We start from the raw sequence: 14,969 nt of genomic DNA, 5'->3' as shown, positions 1-14,969 counted from the left end.
ACTGACTCCCCTCCCACAAACTCCAGTATAAAGTTTTTTATTGTGTGTCTAGCAGAATATGGTGGGCATTATTGTGGACTAGCATCACTTCACACAATCATCCTAGACTTTTTCTTCAACTGCATCTGCAAGACTTCTCAGTTGTTGACAATAAACGTCAGCAATCATTAGTACACCGCGGGGAAGCAATTCGTATTTTACCACAGAGTTACTGCTCCTCCAGATGCATAACATTATCTTTTGTTGATGTATGTAAGTCTTCATACGGAGAGTTGCTGCTTTGTTTGAGCTCAGATATTCCTTTCTGCCGGCCGGATTGGCTGAGCGGCACTAGGCGCTACAGTCTGGAGCCGCGCGACTGGTACGGTCGCAGGTTCGAATCCTGCCTCGGGCGGGGATGTGTGTGATGCCCTTAGGTTAGTTAGGTTTAATTAGTTCTAAGTTCTAGGCGGCTGATGACCTCAGAAGTTAAGTCCCTTAGTGCTCAGAGCCATTTTATTCCTTTCTTTTCCTTATTTCGCATAAAAACACCATTCCTGGTTGCCAGTAATGATACAGGCTAGGAATAATCGGTGTTGTTCGTGAGCCAATTGATGACTAGCAAACAGAGATGCATGTATGGCCATCCACTGATTTCGTGATTTTGGCTTAGAGTATGTAGTACCCATATATCTGATTTTTGAACCTTCCCCATTCCATGCAAATGTTGCATGATGCTGGAATGATCACAGTTCATCACTTTTGCCAGCTCTCGAATACGCTGACATCGCTCATAATTCATTAATGCATTAAAATAACCTTCACCAAACCCCCACAAGTCTTCCTGAACAAGAGGATTAACTAATGTCGGAACAATCCCCTGTAAAATGAGAGAACCATTTTCTGGCAATGCAGTGTCCAATGGCGTAATCACCATACACAGCACAAATGTTCCTGGCTGCCTCCACTGCTGTCAACCCTCTATGAACTCAAACAGAATAATATGTCAGAAATGTTCAGATTTCTTCATGTGGCACACTATTTTCTAATGTCCACAGCTCTGGTCACTGTCTCTAGATGACAATATATAAATTTAAATAGCAACAGTGAACTGCAAATGGAAAATTACAATAGATAAATACACCCATAGCAACCGAAATGTCAACATGCAAAACAAAAATGGGTCAAACTTGTTCATAAACCTAATAAAAAGTTCATTCAGCGAAATATTACCATTGTGATAATAAAATTTCATTATAAATGTCCTATCTTTGCTTAACAATGAAATGTTATTATGTACACATGCTCTGTGAAATTGTGATTCCAGTAAATCTCTCTCTCCACAATGCTTTACCCTTATGAATACAATTCACATCAGTGAAAAACTAGATCCTCATTAGATGCAAACTTCTACATCGTACTTGGTGCTCTCATTATGCACGTACCCCTTATGTTGAACGCACAATACAATGCAAATTGCAGAGTCACTATGTAGCATAGTTACACATGTAACTTCAAAAATGTTACCACTCTGTTGTACAACAAAAAATCCCCAATGCTTAGCTCACAGAAGGCTACAAGTGGAGGAAAGGTACACAGCTAAGCATAACAACATGTGGTGTGCCAACGAAGTCTAAAAGTTCAGCCTAGTAGGGTTTTCCCTTCTTCATTTACGTGTGTTTAATTCAGACTAACATCTTTATGTAGTTCAGATAACAAACTGAAGTTTTGTCATAGGTAAGGCTTGAAGAGAGATCACATTCAATGGATCAATTGGAAAACAGTTCAAGAATACTTTCACCCAGATGAGAATTTAATTAAACCACGGAAAATCCAGGATGGAATGTAACAATATTATGAGCACACACGCGCACACGCGCACACACACACACACACACACACACACACACACACACACACACACACACACACACACATGTGTCTACTGTTGACAAAGGCCAAGTGTGAAAATCTTTGTTGTGCCTATCTGTAGCTCAGCATCTCCACTATAAGATAAGAATTTAAGTGATTTATTTAGTGTAATATACCATATACACTGATAAGCCACAACATTATGACCACTACCCACTGCAAGGTTGGTTGCTGAATGATGACATTGCAGGCACGACACGCTATGAAAAGTGTGTAAGTGCAGCAGAGACAGGTGGGATCACCCTAGTGAAGATATAGGCTGCAAATAGGAAAATCCACTAAGATAAGAGACTTTGTCAAAGAACAGATTATTATTACACAAAACCTTTAAACAAGTATCTCAAAAATAGTGTAGCTTTTCAAATGTTTTTTTTTATGCAGGTGTGGATTAGTAATGCCTGTTCACCAACTTTTTTATATTAAAAAGGAAAAAACTCTCCTACACTACAGAATAGGGAAATGCTTCAATCCTTCAGCAGATATCTACAACATGATAGTGGATGAGCACCATGTATTATTCTTACAGCATATTTCTTTCTTAAGGATGAGTTTCCCCAGCACATCATCCATACGACATTACTGAATGATAGTACGCAAAATACATAAACTTTCTGATTTCTCTCCTCAAGATTTGCCATGGTTCAAAGTACAAATTCGGCTTAACTAAATTGTTTTAAGAGTTCCAAAATATTTATTTATTTCTTCCAGTTTAAATTCACATCAGTATAAATCCCTGAAGTTTCTGCCCTAATTATTATTTCCTCGCCATGAGTTAACACTTCTCATTAGAGTGCTTCTAGCTAAGCAGAACTGAATATGTTGCGTCTCTTTAAAATTGAGGTGAGACCACTCGCAGAACCAGTCAAAGAACATTGTTTGCCATTTCTTCTGTTGCTTTATAAGTGCTTGGATTGATTACAACCCAAGTGACATCTGAAGAGAGAAAAAAAAAGAAAGAAAAAAAACATAATCTCACTTCTATATTACACAGGCGGTTCATTCATATGTGAAACAATAGTGGACCTGTAATCTCATCTACTTACAATAGTTGAGTTATTAAGTGCAGCTTTCTGCATTACTTTGGTTAGGTATGGCATTATCCAATGGTGGGCTGTACTGTAAATCCCATAAGTCATCAGTTTATCAAGGAAAATATTGTGGATCACACAAATGCTTCAAATAGGTCATAGAAAATACCAGCTTGATGCTATTTTGTTATTTAAATCTTCCAATCCACATTGTGATGTACTGAGGATAATAATGTTGCTCAGGCACTACTGTTCTAGAATACATCACCTTGGGAATTGTTAGTAGTGAAATGGGTCAGTAGTTACTGACAATTGAGCTGTCACCCTTCATATAGGGGGGCTTAATGGCGATTTCAATCTCTGGAAAATTGCCCTGAGTTAATGATGCATTGCAGATTTCAGAAAATGTCACAAAACAAGTCTACTTTGATATTGACAACACCATCAAATCCAGAGGAGCCCTTGTTTTTGAGAGAAAGTGTAATTTTCTGCATATCAAAATGAGAAGTGGATGAGACATCCATATAATTTAGGTTTATGTGAGTTGGTTTTTCAACACACTGCCTTGATTTTTCTCTTAATCTGTTTGCCCCCTATATATCTTCTACATTTAACATATTACTGCCACATCCATAGTGATTGATGTTTCACTGCTAGGTCAGGACAGGAACACATCAGGCGCTCAGTTCTGCTGTGGCCAATGGAGGCTAAACAGGTCTTGTTGTGTTAAGAAATGTTTATTAAATGTACTTGCTCTCTCTGGCTGATCATTTATTGCCCTTTCCTTTAATCAGTAGTCATGGTTTTTTTTCTGTTCTGTGGTATGTTGTCCTGTCTCTCATTTCACTACATTCCATATATATTTAACCCTGACTTCTAACGTTATGTGCCTGTTCCTTGAATTTAATAAATTTTTCCTAGTAATTTTGAGTAGTTCTTGTAGTGTGTAACAACTGCACCATCATTTTTTTGTTTTTGCCAACAGATAAATTCCCTATTCCTTTCACAAGGCACTTTAGTCTCTCTAGTGATCCACGGTTTTTTATATAGTTGTTCACTGTCATCTGGTCAGCTTATGTGGAAAGCAATATCCAGATAACAATAAATTTTTATAATGGACTAGATTAAATTTTATGTCAGTATTTGGTTCTTTATAAATCTCATCCCAAGTAATCTCTTGCAAAGTATTCTTAAAGACTTTTCTTCGTGGGTCATTAGCAATATCAATTTCCACACAGGAGTGTTTATACTGTAAAGCATAATTAATTATGTCGATTTCTGCTGAGGATTGTATAAGGCACTGTCTTTTTTATCGTAACTGTGTATTATGATCTGGGAGAACATTTGTTAGTGGGTGTACGGTTATTTTCTACATACACTTTTTATAACTAGAGTCCTGCAGCTAGTGTAAGATGATTTGATTTATCAGTAACCAGTTTTAGGCTTGAGCTCATCTTAAGAAAATGGCATATGTTCACATCTACATCTACGTGATTACCCTGCTATTCACAATAAAAAATGTAAAATCAAACAAGACATTTGATACCCTCTGAAGGTGGGCTTAGGTTCAAGACTAATTACAGGCAAATAATTCATTCATCAGTAATGATGTAGCTTTTTAAATATAGAATCATTGTTACATAAAACTGAAAAATTTTAGTGGCTAATGTTGTAGATCTACTTCCTAAGCACTGCAGGTTTTATTGAAAACCAGTTAATTGCAAATAAGTCACTGGATATAATGTCATTATTGTTCTTGAACTAACAGAACAAAGACTTCTTGACCGAGTCTCAGAGTCTTCATAAATAAGTCAACTGGAGAGCATGTAGTAAACATTACTACCTGAGAGAAGTGAGGCCAAGGCAAATTGTAGTGGTCCTTAAATTTGCCACTGCCATTTGCCTAAGTGATTTGCTGCTAGCTGATGTACTGCTCTGCAGATTAGTTGACCATTCAATTCATTCATTGAGATTACAAGAGGTTATAAATAAAATATGGTATTCTTGGAGGAAGTGAGATGACTTTTAAACAGATAAAATAAGTTTTATTAGAATTAGAGCTATAAATGATATGAAGTTGAATCAGTACACTACCAGAAATAGTGAGAATCGTCAAATGAGGGGGAGTGAGAGTTGGTAGTGGAGTTGCAAGTCCTTATGCATATGTTGGGAGCTTTTCTGTGCAGAAACGCCATCCATTTTTTCTCATAATGAGTTCTGGTAAACATTACGTAATACTGATTTCTCAAGAATTGCAGTCCTTGTTTCTAGTCTGTTGTGAACTTCATGGGACAGCGACTACATCTTAACTGTTACATTAATGTGGTGTTTGACATTAATGTGCAATAATCACTTGCAGACAGCAGGTCACAGCACTAGTAGTGGAGGGTATATAATGTGTGTTGGAGGTTCCCTGAAAACAGGTGAGGTATGAAAAATGAAATGAAACAACCTATGACATACAACTGACACTAATTGAATACAGATATTACTATTTCTCAATGCTTGTCGATGTTACTTGGTAACTGTACACTTGTGATGAACGGAAATGGTAAGGAATTCATTGATTCTGCAATGGAAGTTTTTCAAAATAAATGAAATGTAAATTTTGAGAATCATTGTAAAACTGGCTTCTGTAAAATGGTAGGAACGACAATGAAAATAATAGAAACAGTTCATTTGGTAATAAAAAAGGGAGATCACTGCTTGATCGCAGTAAGTAGGTACAGTAATGCAGAGCTGAAGGGGCCTGCACGAGGTAGACTAGGATGCAGAGCTACATCAAACAGTTCTCAGACCAAGACCAAGGTGACAATAATGAAAGAACTTGCCAAAATAAAAACTAATAAATTTGAATAAAATCTGTACAGGCATTAAGCCACTTCATTGTATTTACAGTTGTGAGGGCAACTAATGGTAACTGAGAACAATTTTTACATTATGTGCCATTAACGGACTAGTTCCTGGAACTCTAGGCCCCTTAAAGTGAAATGAAAATAACAAAAAATTTGATAGGTTTGTGTTTATTCAATAATAAAATAGGAAAATCACTTACCATAGGTTAATAGCATGCAGTGGGAGAAAAATCTTTTCCAAACTTTCTTCTAATCATACATTCTCACGCATCATTTCTTCTTACTTGCATTGGCTTTGCAATTCCACTTTCTTGTCTGTTGCACAATTTTACTGAAGAGCCACCTGTTTTCAGAAACTGTTTATCATCTTGTGCATGCGTATGTGTGAGTGCACATGTTACCATAATGGATGTTGGCATCTAAATTTAGCCTTGTGATCTGAGTGGTATCATACAGAATAACTTACTGACCTTTCAATTTACAGCGTAATGGTTCAGAAACATATGATGGTGTGTTCAATATGTATACTGGTAAGGACAACATCGAGCTTCTGGGTACAGTTGCCAAATGGAATTACAACAGTTTTACACCTTACTATGAGCGACCATGCAGCGATGTCACGGGCACCACTGGAGAACTCTGGGGGCCAATCAGAAATAAAAATGATGTTGGAATATTTGCTCCCGACATTTGTATGTAAGTAATTTCTCCTTATTTTTGTTATGGGACAGATTGACTATTTCAGTTATGTTGTGGTGAGCTTGGAAAACACCAGAAATCAGGTCAGAGCATTGCTTAATGTTAGTGCATTTTGCAAGTGACAAATGCTGCTCCATTTCTTCTCACAGTCTGAGCTATGCAGTTTTAGTAGGATATATTCACTGTACCACTTTTCACTCATGATACAGGTAGTGACTTTTTGCACTTCATCGCGTGTATCTATACCTTTCCTTATTCTCTTTCATCTTTATCCCACAAAGGAATTTCAAAAGATATAACACAGAGCTGGGCACAAAGACTATGCTTCCCTGGCACCTCAAGTACACCACGGGCAGGTCAGTTGCTGTAAGAATGGGATGACTGTACAGCTTGTTAGGAAAAAAGTTAGCTGTCTTCCTCGTTGCCCTGGCCGTACTGAGGAGTTCACAAAATAAGCCCTTGCTGAGAGTGAAGGCACATTGGGGAACAAAAAGTTAACCAGATGTTTAAGGACTAACCAGAACTATTGCAGATATCCTTTATCTGGCTGCAGTGTTCAAGCTTCATACAGCTGCCTGCTTATGGTCATTAATGGAGTTCTTGCTGCTACTTCACTATGGTATTGTAGGACACCAAAAGTTTGGGAATAAGTAAAATTAAAAAACATTTGCTAATTTACTATTTAGCAAAAAGAATTCAGATCTTTTCCACTTTATGCTGACTGAGGAGGGGAGTGACTCACTGCAGCAGAGGAAGTATGGAAAAATAGTGCATGAGACTTATAATTTGCTTACCTCTCCATCCAGTCAATGCGTCTTGGTGGGAGGGGGTGTGAGGCAATGCAGGTTTGGCAGTTCTGTCAGGGACATGGTAGCACCTCGGTATTGCTCTACTTGTCACAGGTAGAAAACACAGCCCTTTTTTGGCTATAACTTCAATTGTGTTTCTAAATTTCTTCTCAATTTCCTTTCCTGCTTATTCACAGTACAGACTGGAAAACTTGTGAAAGAGGTTGCAACCCTGCCTCACTCCCTTCTGAACTATTGCTTTCTTTTTGTGCTCTTCAACTTTTATAACTGCAAGAATGACATATTGAACTGATGGTTTGGAAATACCTTACATATCAGGTGGGATAGTTTTGTCAGGCTGGCTCTCCCAAGGATCTTGGTAATAATGATGTGCCTTAATTTAACTTTGGTCATTCAATGCTCTGTCAAATGCTGCTCACAATATCATACCTCCAATGTCATTTTAATATACTTCCTCTCCTCTTTCTATAATATTGTGTTCAACTTTATTTCTCTTGTTTAGTTCCTCTATTTTCTTTCCACCTTTCCGCCTCATTCACCCAGGCTTCTGGGCAACTTTTCCTAAACCTCACCACTCCTTTTCCTTCACTTCCCTTCCTTCCACTTGAACCCTCCTTCCAGGAGCCACTGGCTCCAAAAGCTTACAAATTGTAATGCCTTTTGTATGTGTGTTCCCCTGCTGCCATTTGGTGAGTAGACTAATGTATAAAGACATCTGTATTCCTTTTGTCACCTTCATTTTTATATTGTCTCCTTTTGTCAGTTAAATTCAATATTTCTTTTCTCATTTGCAGACTTCTATTAAGCCTTGTCCTTGTCTTATATCATTATAATTTCCTGCTTTTCTGCAATTTTTTTCAATTATGATTTGCAGTCAGTAACCAATAAATTATGGTCAGGATCCACATCTGACCTTGGAAATGTTTTACAGTTTAAAATCTTGTCTTGAAATCTGTCTTACCACTATAATCAATCTGAAATCTTCTGGTGTCTCCATGTCTCTTCTACATATACAACCTTCTTTAATGATTGTTAAACCAAGTCTTAGCCATGTTTAAACTATGTTCTATGCAAAATTCTAACAGTTGACTTCCTCTTTCCTACCATTGAATTCAAGTCCTCCACCACAATTAAATTTTTTTTCTCTCTTAACTGTGTGTGTGAGTTCTTTTAACTCATCATCCATCCTTCCAGCCTCAATCATATGTACATGTAGTTGGTATATAAAAATGTAATATGGTATCTCGCTCAGCTATGATAAGGCATTCATTATGCTGTTTGTGGTAGCTTACTTGTCTTTCTATTTTCTTTTTATTATATGTACTCCTGTATTACCTCTATTGGACTTTTCATTGATAATCCTCTACTCATCTGTCAGACATCCTGTTCTTCCTGCCACCACACTTCACTAATTCCCATTTATGTAACTTAAGCCTACCTATCTCTCTCTTAAAATCCTCTAATCTACCTACCCGATTAAAGAATGGGGAGCTTCGACCCGTAGAATATCAGTTTTGTTTTTTCTGCTGACAACATCCTCATGAGTAGTCGCCACCAAGAGGACTAAATAGGGGATTGTTTTACTTCTGGAATGTTTTACCCAGGGGACGCCATCATTAAGCCATACAGTAGAGCTGCATGTCCTAAGGAAAAATAACAGCTACAGTTTTCCCCCTTGCTGTAAACAGCAATTTTGCCATGATGGCTAATGTTAAAAGGCCAGGTCATTCCATCATCCAGATTATTGCCCCAGCAACTATTAAAAAAGGCTGTTGCCCCTTTTCAGGAACTAGGTATTTGTCTGGCCTCTCCATGTGTTAATGCAATGCCATGTCATGGCACCTCCTGTATGGCTATCTGTATCATTGAGGCACCTTGGCAAGGAGGCAGGAAAGGGAGAAAGGGCGAGTTTCAGTACATACTGGCATCAAAAGGAAATTTCACTTCAGAAAACCAAAAAGTTAAGAGACAAGGGTGCTGCTCAGTGCTTATCTTCAGGAGGCAACATTTTTAGTACTGCCAATATACGCAAATCAAAGTACACAGCTTATAGTCTTGAAAGAGAATGTTAACTGAGGTCTTGATTCACATTCTTGGCACTAAGAAACGTAAGATCCTTCTTCAGTGAGGAGAGAGGGATAGGTTATGGAATGTTCAGGTCACTCTGACACCAGGATGAAACTGCGCCTTTTGTAGCAAAGTGAGGAGGATTAATAATTAACTTTTTAATGCAAACTTAGATGGAGATATAGAAAAGAATAAATTTGCTCTTTCCATGAAACCATGGAGGTCTTAAAATTCCCCTGAAATGATTTTGTGCAATGGTAAAGAAATAAAATGTAATCTTGATACAAATCTGAGTGATGATTGGTTTGGAAATAGACAACTTAGTTTCAGAAGAGATCCAGTACACCAAACATTTAAACCTTCTACATATAGCCATAGTTTGTAACTGCTGTGTTCTCTTCTATAATATGCTGTTTTGTTGGATTACACTGGTCAGACATTAAATTTGGAAATTATTCTCAAATTTCTTTGACTGCATCACAGTGTTAAGAGAAATCTGTAATAGTATATTTTCTGCTGTAAAAAATATTGTAGTAGCATTGTACATAATGGGTGACACAAATGAGTAAAAGTTTAATAAAGAGATAAAGGGGCTGGCCAGTACTTAGCTCAGCGCAGTACAGCCGATAGGTACACAAAACAGAACAGAAAATTTACGTTCCTAGCTTTCGGAACTTTGTTCCTTCATCAGCGAGTAGAGAGAGGAAAGAAAGTGAAGAAGGGCAAGTGGATTCAGTTACTCACAACTCAGGTTATGAAGCAACAGGGAACGAAAAACAGGGAGGGTAGCAAGGATGGAGGCATGATTGTCAGAGGGAAGACAAAGATAATTCTACTGTAATTACTGTGCCAGCTTCAAACCAAAGAGGATGCATACAGAAGTAAAGAAGTATATAGTATAAAGATAAACACAACTATGTAGGATTAAAAGATGCATGAATGGCTAAAGAGGAAAGGGACAGAGGTGAAGACTGAAGAGTAAATGAGAGTGAGGTTGTTTAACATAGGTTCAGTCCAGGGGGATGGTGGGATGAAAGGATGTGTTGGAGTGCAAGTTCCCATCTCCGCAGTCAGAGGGACTGGTGTTGGGTGGGAGAAGCCAAATGGCACATACGGTGTAGCAGGTTCCTAGGTCCCTAGAATTATGCTGGGGGGCATGCTCTGGTACTGGGTATTGCCCCCCAGAGCATGCCCTTCGGCATAATTCTAGGGACCTAGGAACCTGCTACACCGTAAGTGCCATTTGGCTTCTCCCACCCAACACCAGTCCCTCGGAACTGCGGAGATGGGAACTTGCACTCCAACACATCCTTTCATCCCGCCATCCCCCTGGACTGAACCTACGTTAAACAACCTCACTCTCATTTACTCTTCAGTCTTCTCCTCTTTCCCTTTCCTCTTTAGCCATTCATGCATCTTTTCATCCTACATCTTTATACTATATACCTCTTTACTTCTGTATGCATCCTCTTTGGTTTGAAGCTGGCACAGTACCTACAGTAGAATATCTTTGGCTTCCCTCTGGCAACCATGCCTCCATCCTTGTTACCCTCCCTGTTATCCGTTCCCTGTTGCTTCATAACCTGAGTTGTGAGTAGCTGAATCCACTTGCCCTACTTCGCTTTCTTTCCCCTCTCTACTCGCTGATGAAGGAACAAAGTTCCGAAAGCTAGGAACGTAAATTTTCTGTTCTGTTTTGTGTATCTGTCGGCTGTACTGAGCTGAGGTAAGTACTGGCCAGCCCCTCTATCTCTTTGTTAGTATTTGTTTCACATCTTTATATGACATTTTCCATTAATTATTAAAAATTTTAATAAGCTGGATATTCATAGACATGGGAAGATGCGTTCTTGCACTTGATACAAACTTGCCTGAAGACTGTGATCATTAAATGCACTGGCAGGAGTTTTTTTAATTTACGAGGAACTCTATCCCGTTAATAAGAGGTTACAGGGAAAATGGGTGATAACAACTATGCTATCTGAAAAGCACTGCTATTAGTATAGAGAACTGTGATATATTTTTAAGGATGGACTTCTCTCCTTTGGGTTCTAGAGAGTGAAGATTTGTTGAAACACTGTGATTAATTTTTACAGGACACTGAAGTTGAAATACAGTGGTGCTGCAGAGTTAAATGGATTGGAAGGCTACAGCTACCTTTTGCGGGACAATGCATTCAACAATAGTGACCCTGAAGCATCTTGCACATGTATAAAAGATACAGATTGTGTACCTGCTGGCCTATTGAATGTATCTGCTTGCCGCTATAATGCACCTGTCTTTGTATCACGGCCGCACTTCTTATTGTCTAACTCATCACTCCTTGATGCCGTTGAGGGACTGAAGCCTGATCCAGAAAAACACAAATTAAGACTTGGTCTTGAACCTGTAAGTATTTTATATTTACAACATAGTTGGACTGAACCAGTGGTTATTCCTGTACTTACATTTCTTTGTAAACTAAATGCCTTAAGCGTGCTGCAGTATTGAAATTTATTATCAGTGTTTAGGCCATGTAGCCCAGCGGTTGGCAGTTCGTGGACAATTTTGGAAGATGTTTGCTAGGGTAATCCTAAGTGGGTTACAGGTACATCCATAACACATTAGTTGTTTGTAGTAATCGTGAGAAACAGCTCGGCTACTTCCTAAGACATCCGAACAATCTCCATGCTAACATTATATTTACTATGGATGTAGAAAAGGATCAACAGCCACCTTGTCTAGATTTACTGGTTATGAGGACTGGAGAGGACCTGGCCCACAGCTTGTATCAAACTGACAAACACTATCAGATACCTGTAAAAACTTTCAAATCATCACTTGAGCCACAAAAGAGGTAAGATTAACACACTTATAATGGATGGAAGACAAGTATTGAGCTGTAGCATCTCGAAAGTGGGATCAAATCCCTGGAATGCATTCTGAAGAACAGGTACTTCATCAGCTATGTGAGAAGTGTTACAAACCCTAACAGCCATCAGAGTAACATGTAAGAAGAAGAAATCTCGAGTACAGTCTTTGTGACATACATTTGCTGGATGACAGACAGAAGCTGCCATTCATTGTGAATACACAGTGTAAAGACCATATACAAACAGACCAAGATGATCAGATACTGTCTCAGATCAGCACATGGCAAAGAAGTCTCACCTACCAATCTTCTTCTCACTGACCATGAAGACATTAGATGTGTTCACTTACTGCAAGTATTTAGATTGCCAGAATTAAGAAATGACAGAATGAAGGGACCCTTGAATAAATCAAAGTGTTCGTCTAAAACCAGAATAAATGTGAGATAATCTCATTAGACATTAGAATGAAATCAGTCCACAAGTCAGCCATCTTGTTGAAGGACAAGAAAAATATCTTTTTTATTGGGGGGGGGGGGGGCAATTACAAAAACTCACCTCATGTAAATAGAGTGGTATTCGGTAAATAGTGATGTGTTTTTGGCAATAAACAACAAGAAGGAAAGGTGATTAGTCATGAGGATCTGTGGTTACAAAATCAAAGACAGGCAGTGTGACAGTGCTTTCCATGTCTGCATTGTTGAAATCATGGTATTGGTGCAAGTGAGGTAACAAAAATTATCAAAGTAGCCAAGGACATTCTGTCACTTAGCATTCTAACTAAAACTGAACTCGGTCAGCTCAAGCCTTTCTTTAAAGTGGTGGAAGCCAGCTCATGTACAATAAAACGGCGGCAACTACCGCATTCCTGACAGCAACAGTGTGTTACGTTCTAAGGTCTGCAACTGAATGGGGCACAAAGTGTGTCTCTCTGTGGTCTTGTAAATTCAGACACAGCACAGTAGCATGTCTCCTTCAAGTAAAAATGGTTCCAGTAGTCAACCTTACTGGGAATGGCAGTAAAGACAGTTGCTGCTGCTTCCAGCCAGCTGGGCAGCCTTACCTCCTGGTGTTTAAGCTGGGTAACTTGTTGCAGTGCTAGGTCACAGAGTGCATTGGTGTGTCTAATGCTGAAATTTGAATATAGCAGCTTTTAACATTACTGATTTTTCACTATTTTGTGGTTTTTGTAATTCAGTTGATTAGTGGACATGAAGTGATCGGTTCCTACCATTCAATGGCTCCTTACTTAGGCACCACGTTGGTGATTTCTGTTGGCTGGGAAAAATTGATATTAATGGCTAAATGGGCCAGATAATTTAATCATTTTTTTAATTAATAAAGCAGTAGACCAATGTTTACTACATTGAAATCATGATTACATATGCAGTATGAATCAACAATTAGAAACATGTTTATTATATATAATTAAGCTCTCTCTTTTTTTGTGACTGGACAGGACAGCTATCAAGACTTCCCCATATGGGTTATATATCTTGGAAAAACCTCAGGGTTGCACCAGGCTCACCAAACATAAATGGTAATGTAAGCAGGGACAGATGGATGAATGGGGCATAGCAGAAGACCTGCTTTGAGACACTGACCGCATAATAAAATTAGCTGAGCCGCAGGTTCTCACTGTGGAGAAGAACTACCATAGCCGTTTGTTCAGGGAAGCTGTAGAAATTCGCAGACCTGACAATGGCTATGTAGTCTCAACAAGAAAGAAGAAAGTCTTAATACGAACAGATCCTGGATTCCTGTGTTGTGGCAAATGACTGTTGCAGGTCACAAGGGGCAGCAGTAATGACCAGAGAAAGACCCTCAGATTTTGACGTGATAAGTAAGTGTAACTTCTGGCCATGGGCTTGACTCCAGTCCACCAATAGCAGTGCCATCCTCTCGTGTTGGCAAAATATCAGAAAAAGACAATAAACAAATGTAAACAGAAGGTCCTGAGGCCAGACAATGCATGTATAAAACAATACAACATGCCATGTTCAACACATCTGATATAAACAATGCTTGTTGTGCAAGAAATAGTGGAGCCCAGAAAAAAGATCACTGAACCCAAAAACGCACCCAGTACAGTCAACCAATCCTGCTGCTTCATTCAGTAAATCTGTCCTCAGCCGGGTATCAACTGAGTATCCTTTGTGTGTCTATCCTGAGCATCCTCCTTCCCTTTTCTTCCTGTTGCTCTTTTTCCTTCTATTTTTCCCCCCACGATTCTACATAGTAGAAAATTTCCACATAATGTGTGTCCCACGCAAGATGTTTTCCTTTCGTGTATCATCCTTGTAAAGTTCCTGTCCTCCCCTACCCTATTCAGTACCTCCTCATTTCTCATTCTGTCAATCCATTTCACTTTCTCTGTTATCTTATTTCAGAACTTTCTTATTTTGGTTCTCTCTGTCTACATTTCAGAACAATAACACACAACACTCCCAAAAGCTCTCTTCTCCATGTAGGTTCTGCACCTCACTTCCTCTGTGCAGGATTGGTTAACCTCATAAAACATGACTGGGAATTCATAAATAGTTGATTACATAAATCTTTTAGTAGAAGCAATGTGTTTTGTTATATGTGAAGGCAGAAGAGACGTAGCATTGTGAACAGTGTATTAACTGCTCTAAAGCAGGTTAGTAAAAAAAAAAAAAAGTAAATGGCATGCTATATGATACAGGGAAAAGAAAAGTGATAAAGAATAATATCACTATACACACTCTTGGATGCCAACCAGAGACTCAC

At 38.7% G+C, this 14,969-nt stretch overlaps 1 protein-coding gene across 3 annotated transcripts in view; it reads left to right on the top strand.

The window, feature by feature from the left end:
• Window positions 1-14,969, top strand: part of LOC126278084 (protein croquemort-like) — a 220,623-nt gene that overhangs the window by 177,160 nt on the left and 28,494 nt on the right. For all 3 annotated transcript variants that reach the window (XM_049977927.1, XM_049977928.1, XM_049977926.1), the window contains 2 exons: window positions 6,279-6,490; window positions 11,466-11,757. In XM_049977927.1, the coding sequence (XP_049833884.1) occupies window positions 6,279-6,490; window positions 11,466-11,757 (504 nt within the window). The remainder of the gene's footprint in view (window positions 1-6,278; window positions 6,491-11,465; window positions 11,758-14,969) is intronic.

Source organism: Schistocerca gregaria, chromosome 6, assembly GCF_023897955.1.
Source record: "Schistocerca gregaria isolate iqSchGreg1 chromosome 6, iqSchGreg1.2, whole genome shotgun sequence".
Lineage (NCBI taxonomy): Eukaryota > Metazoa > Arthropoda > Insecta > Orthoptera > Acrididae > Schistocerca > Schistocerca gregaria.
Note: the sequence above shows the minus strand (reverse complement) of the source record. Positions and strands in the feature narration are given on the sequence as shown.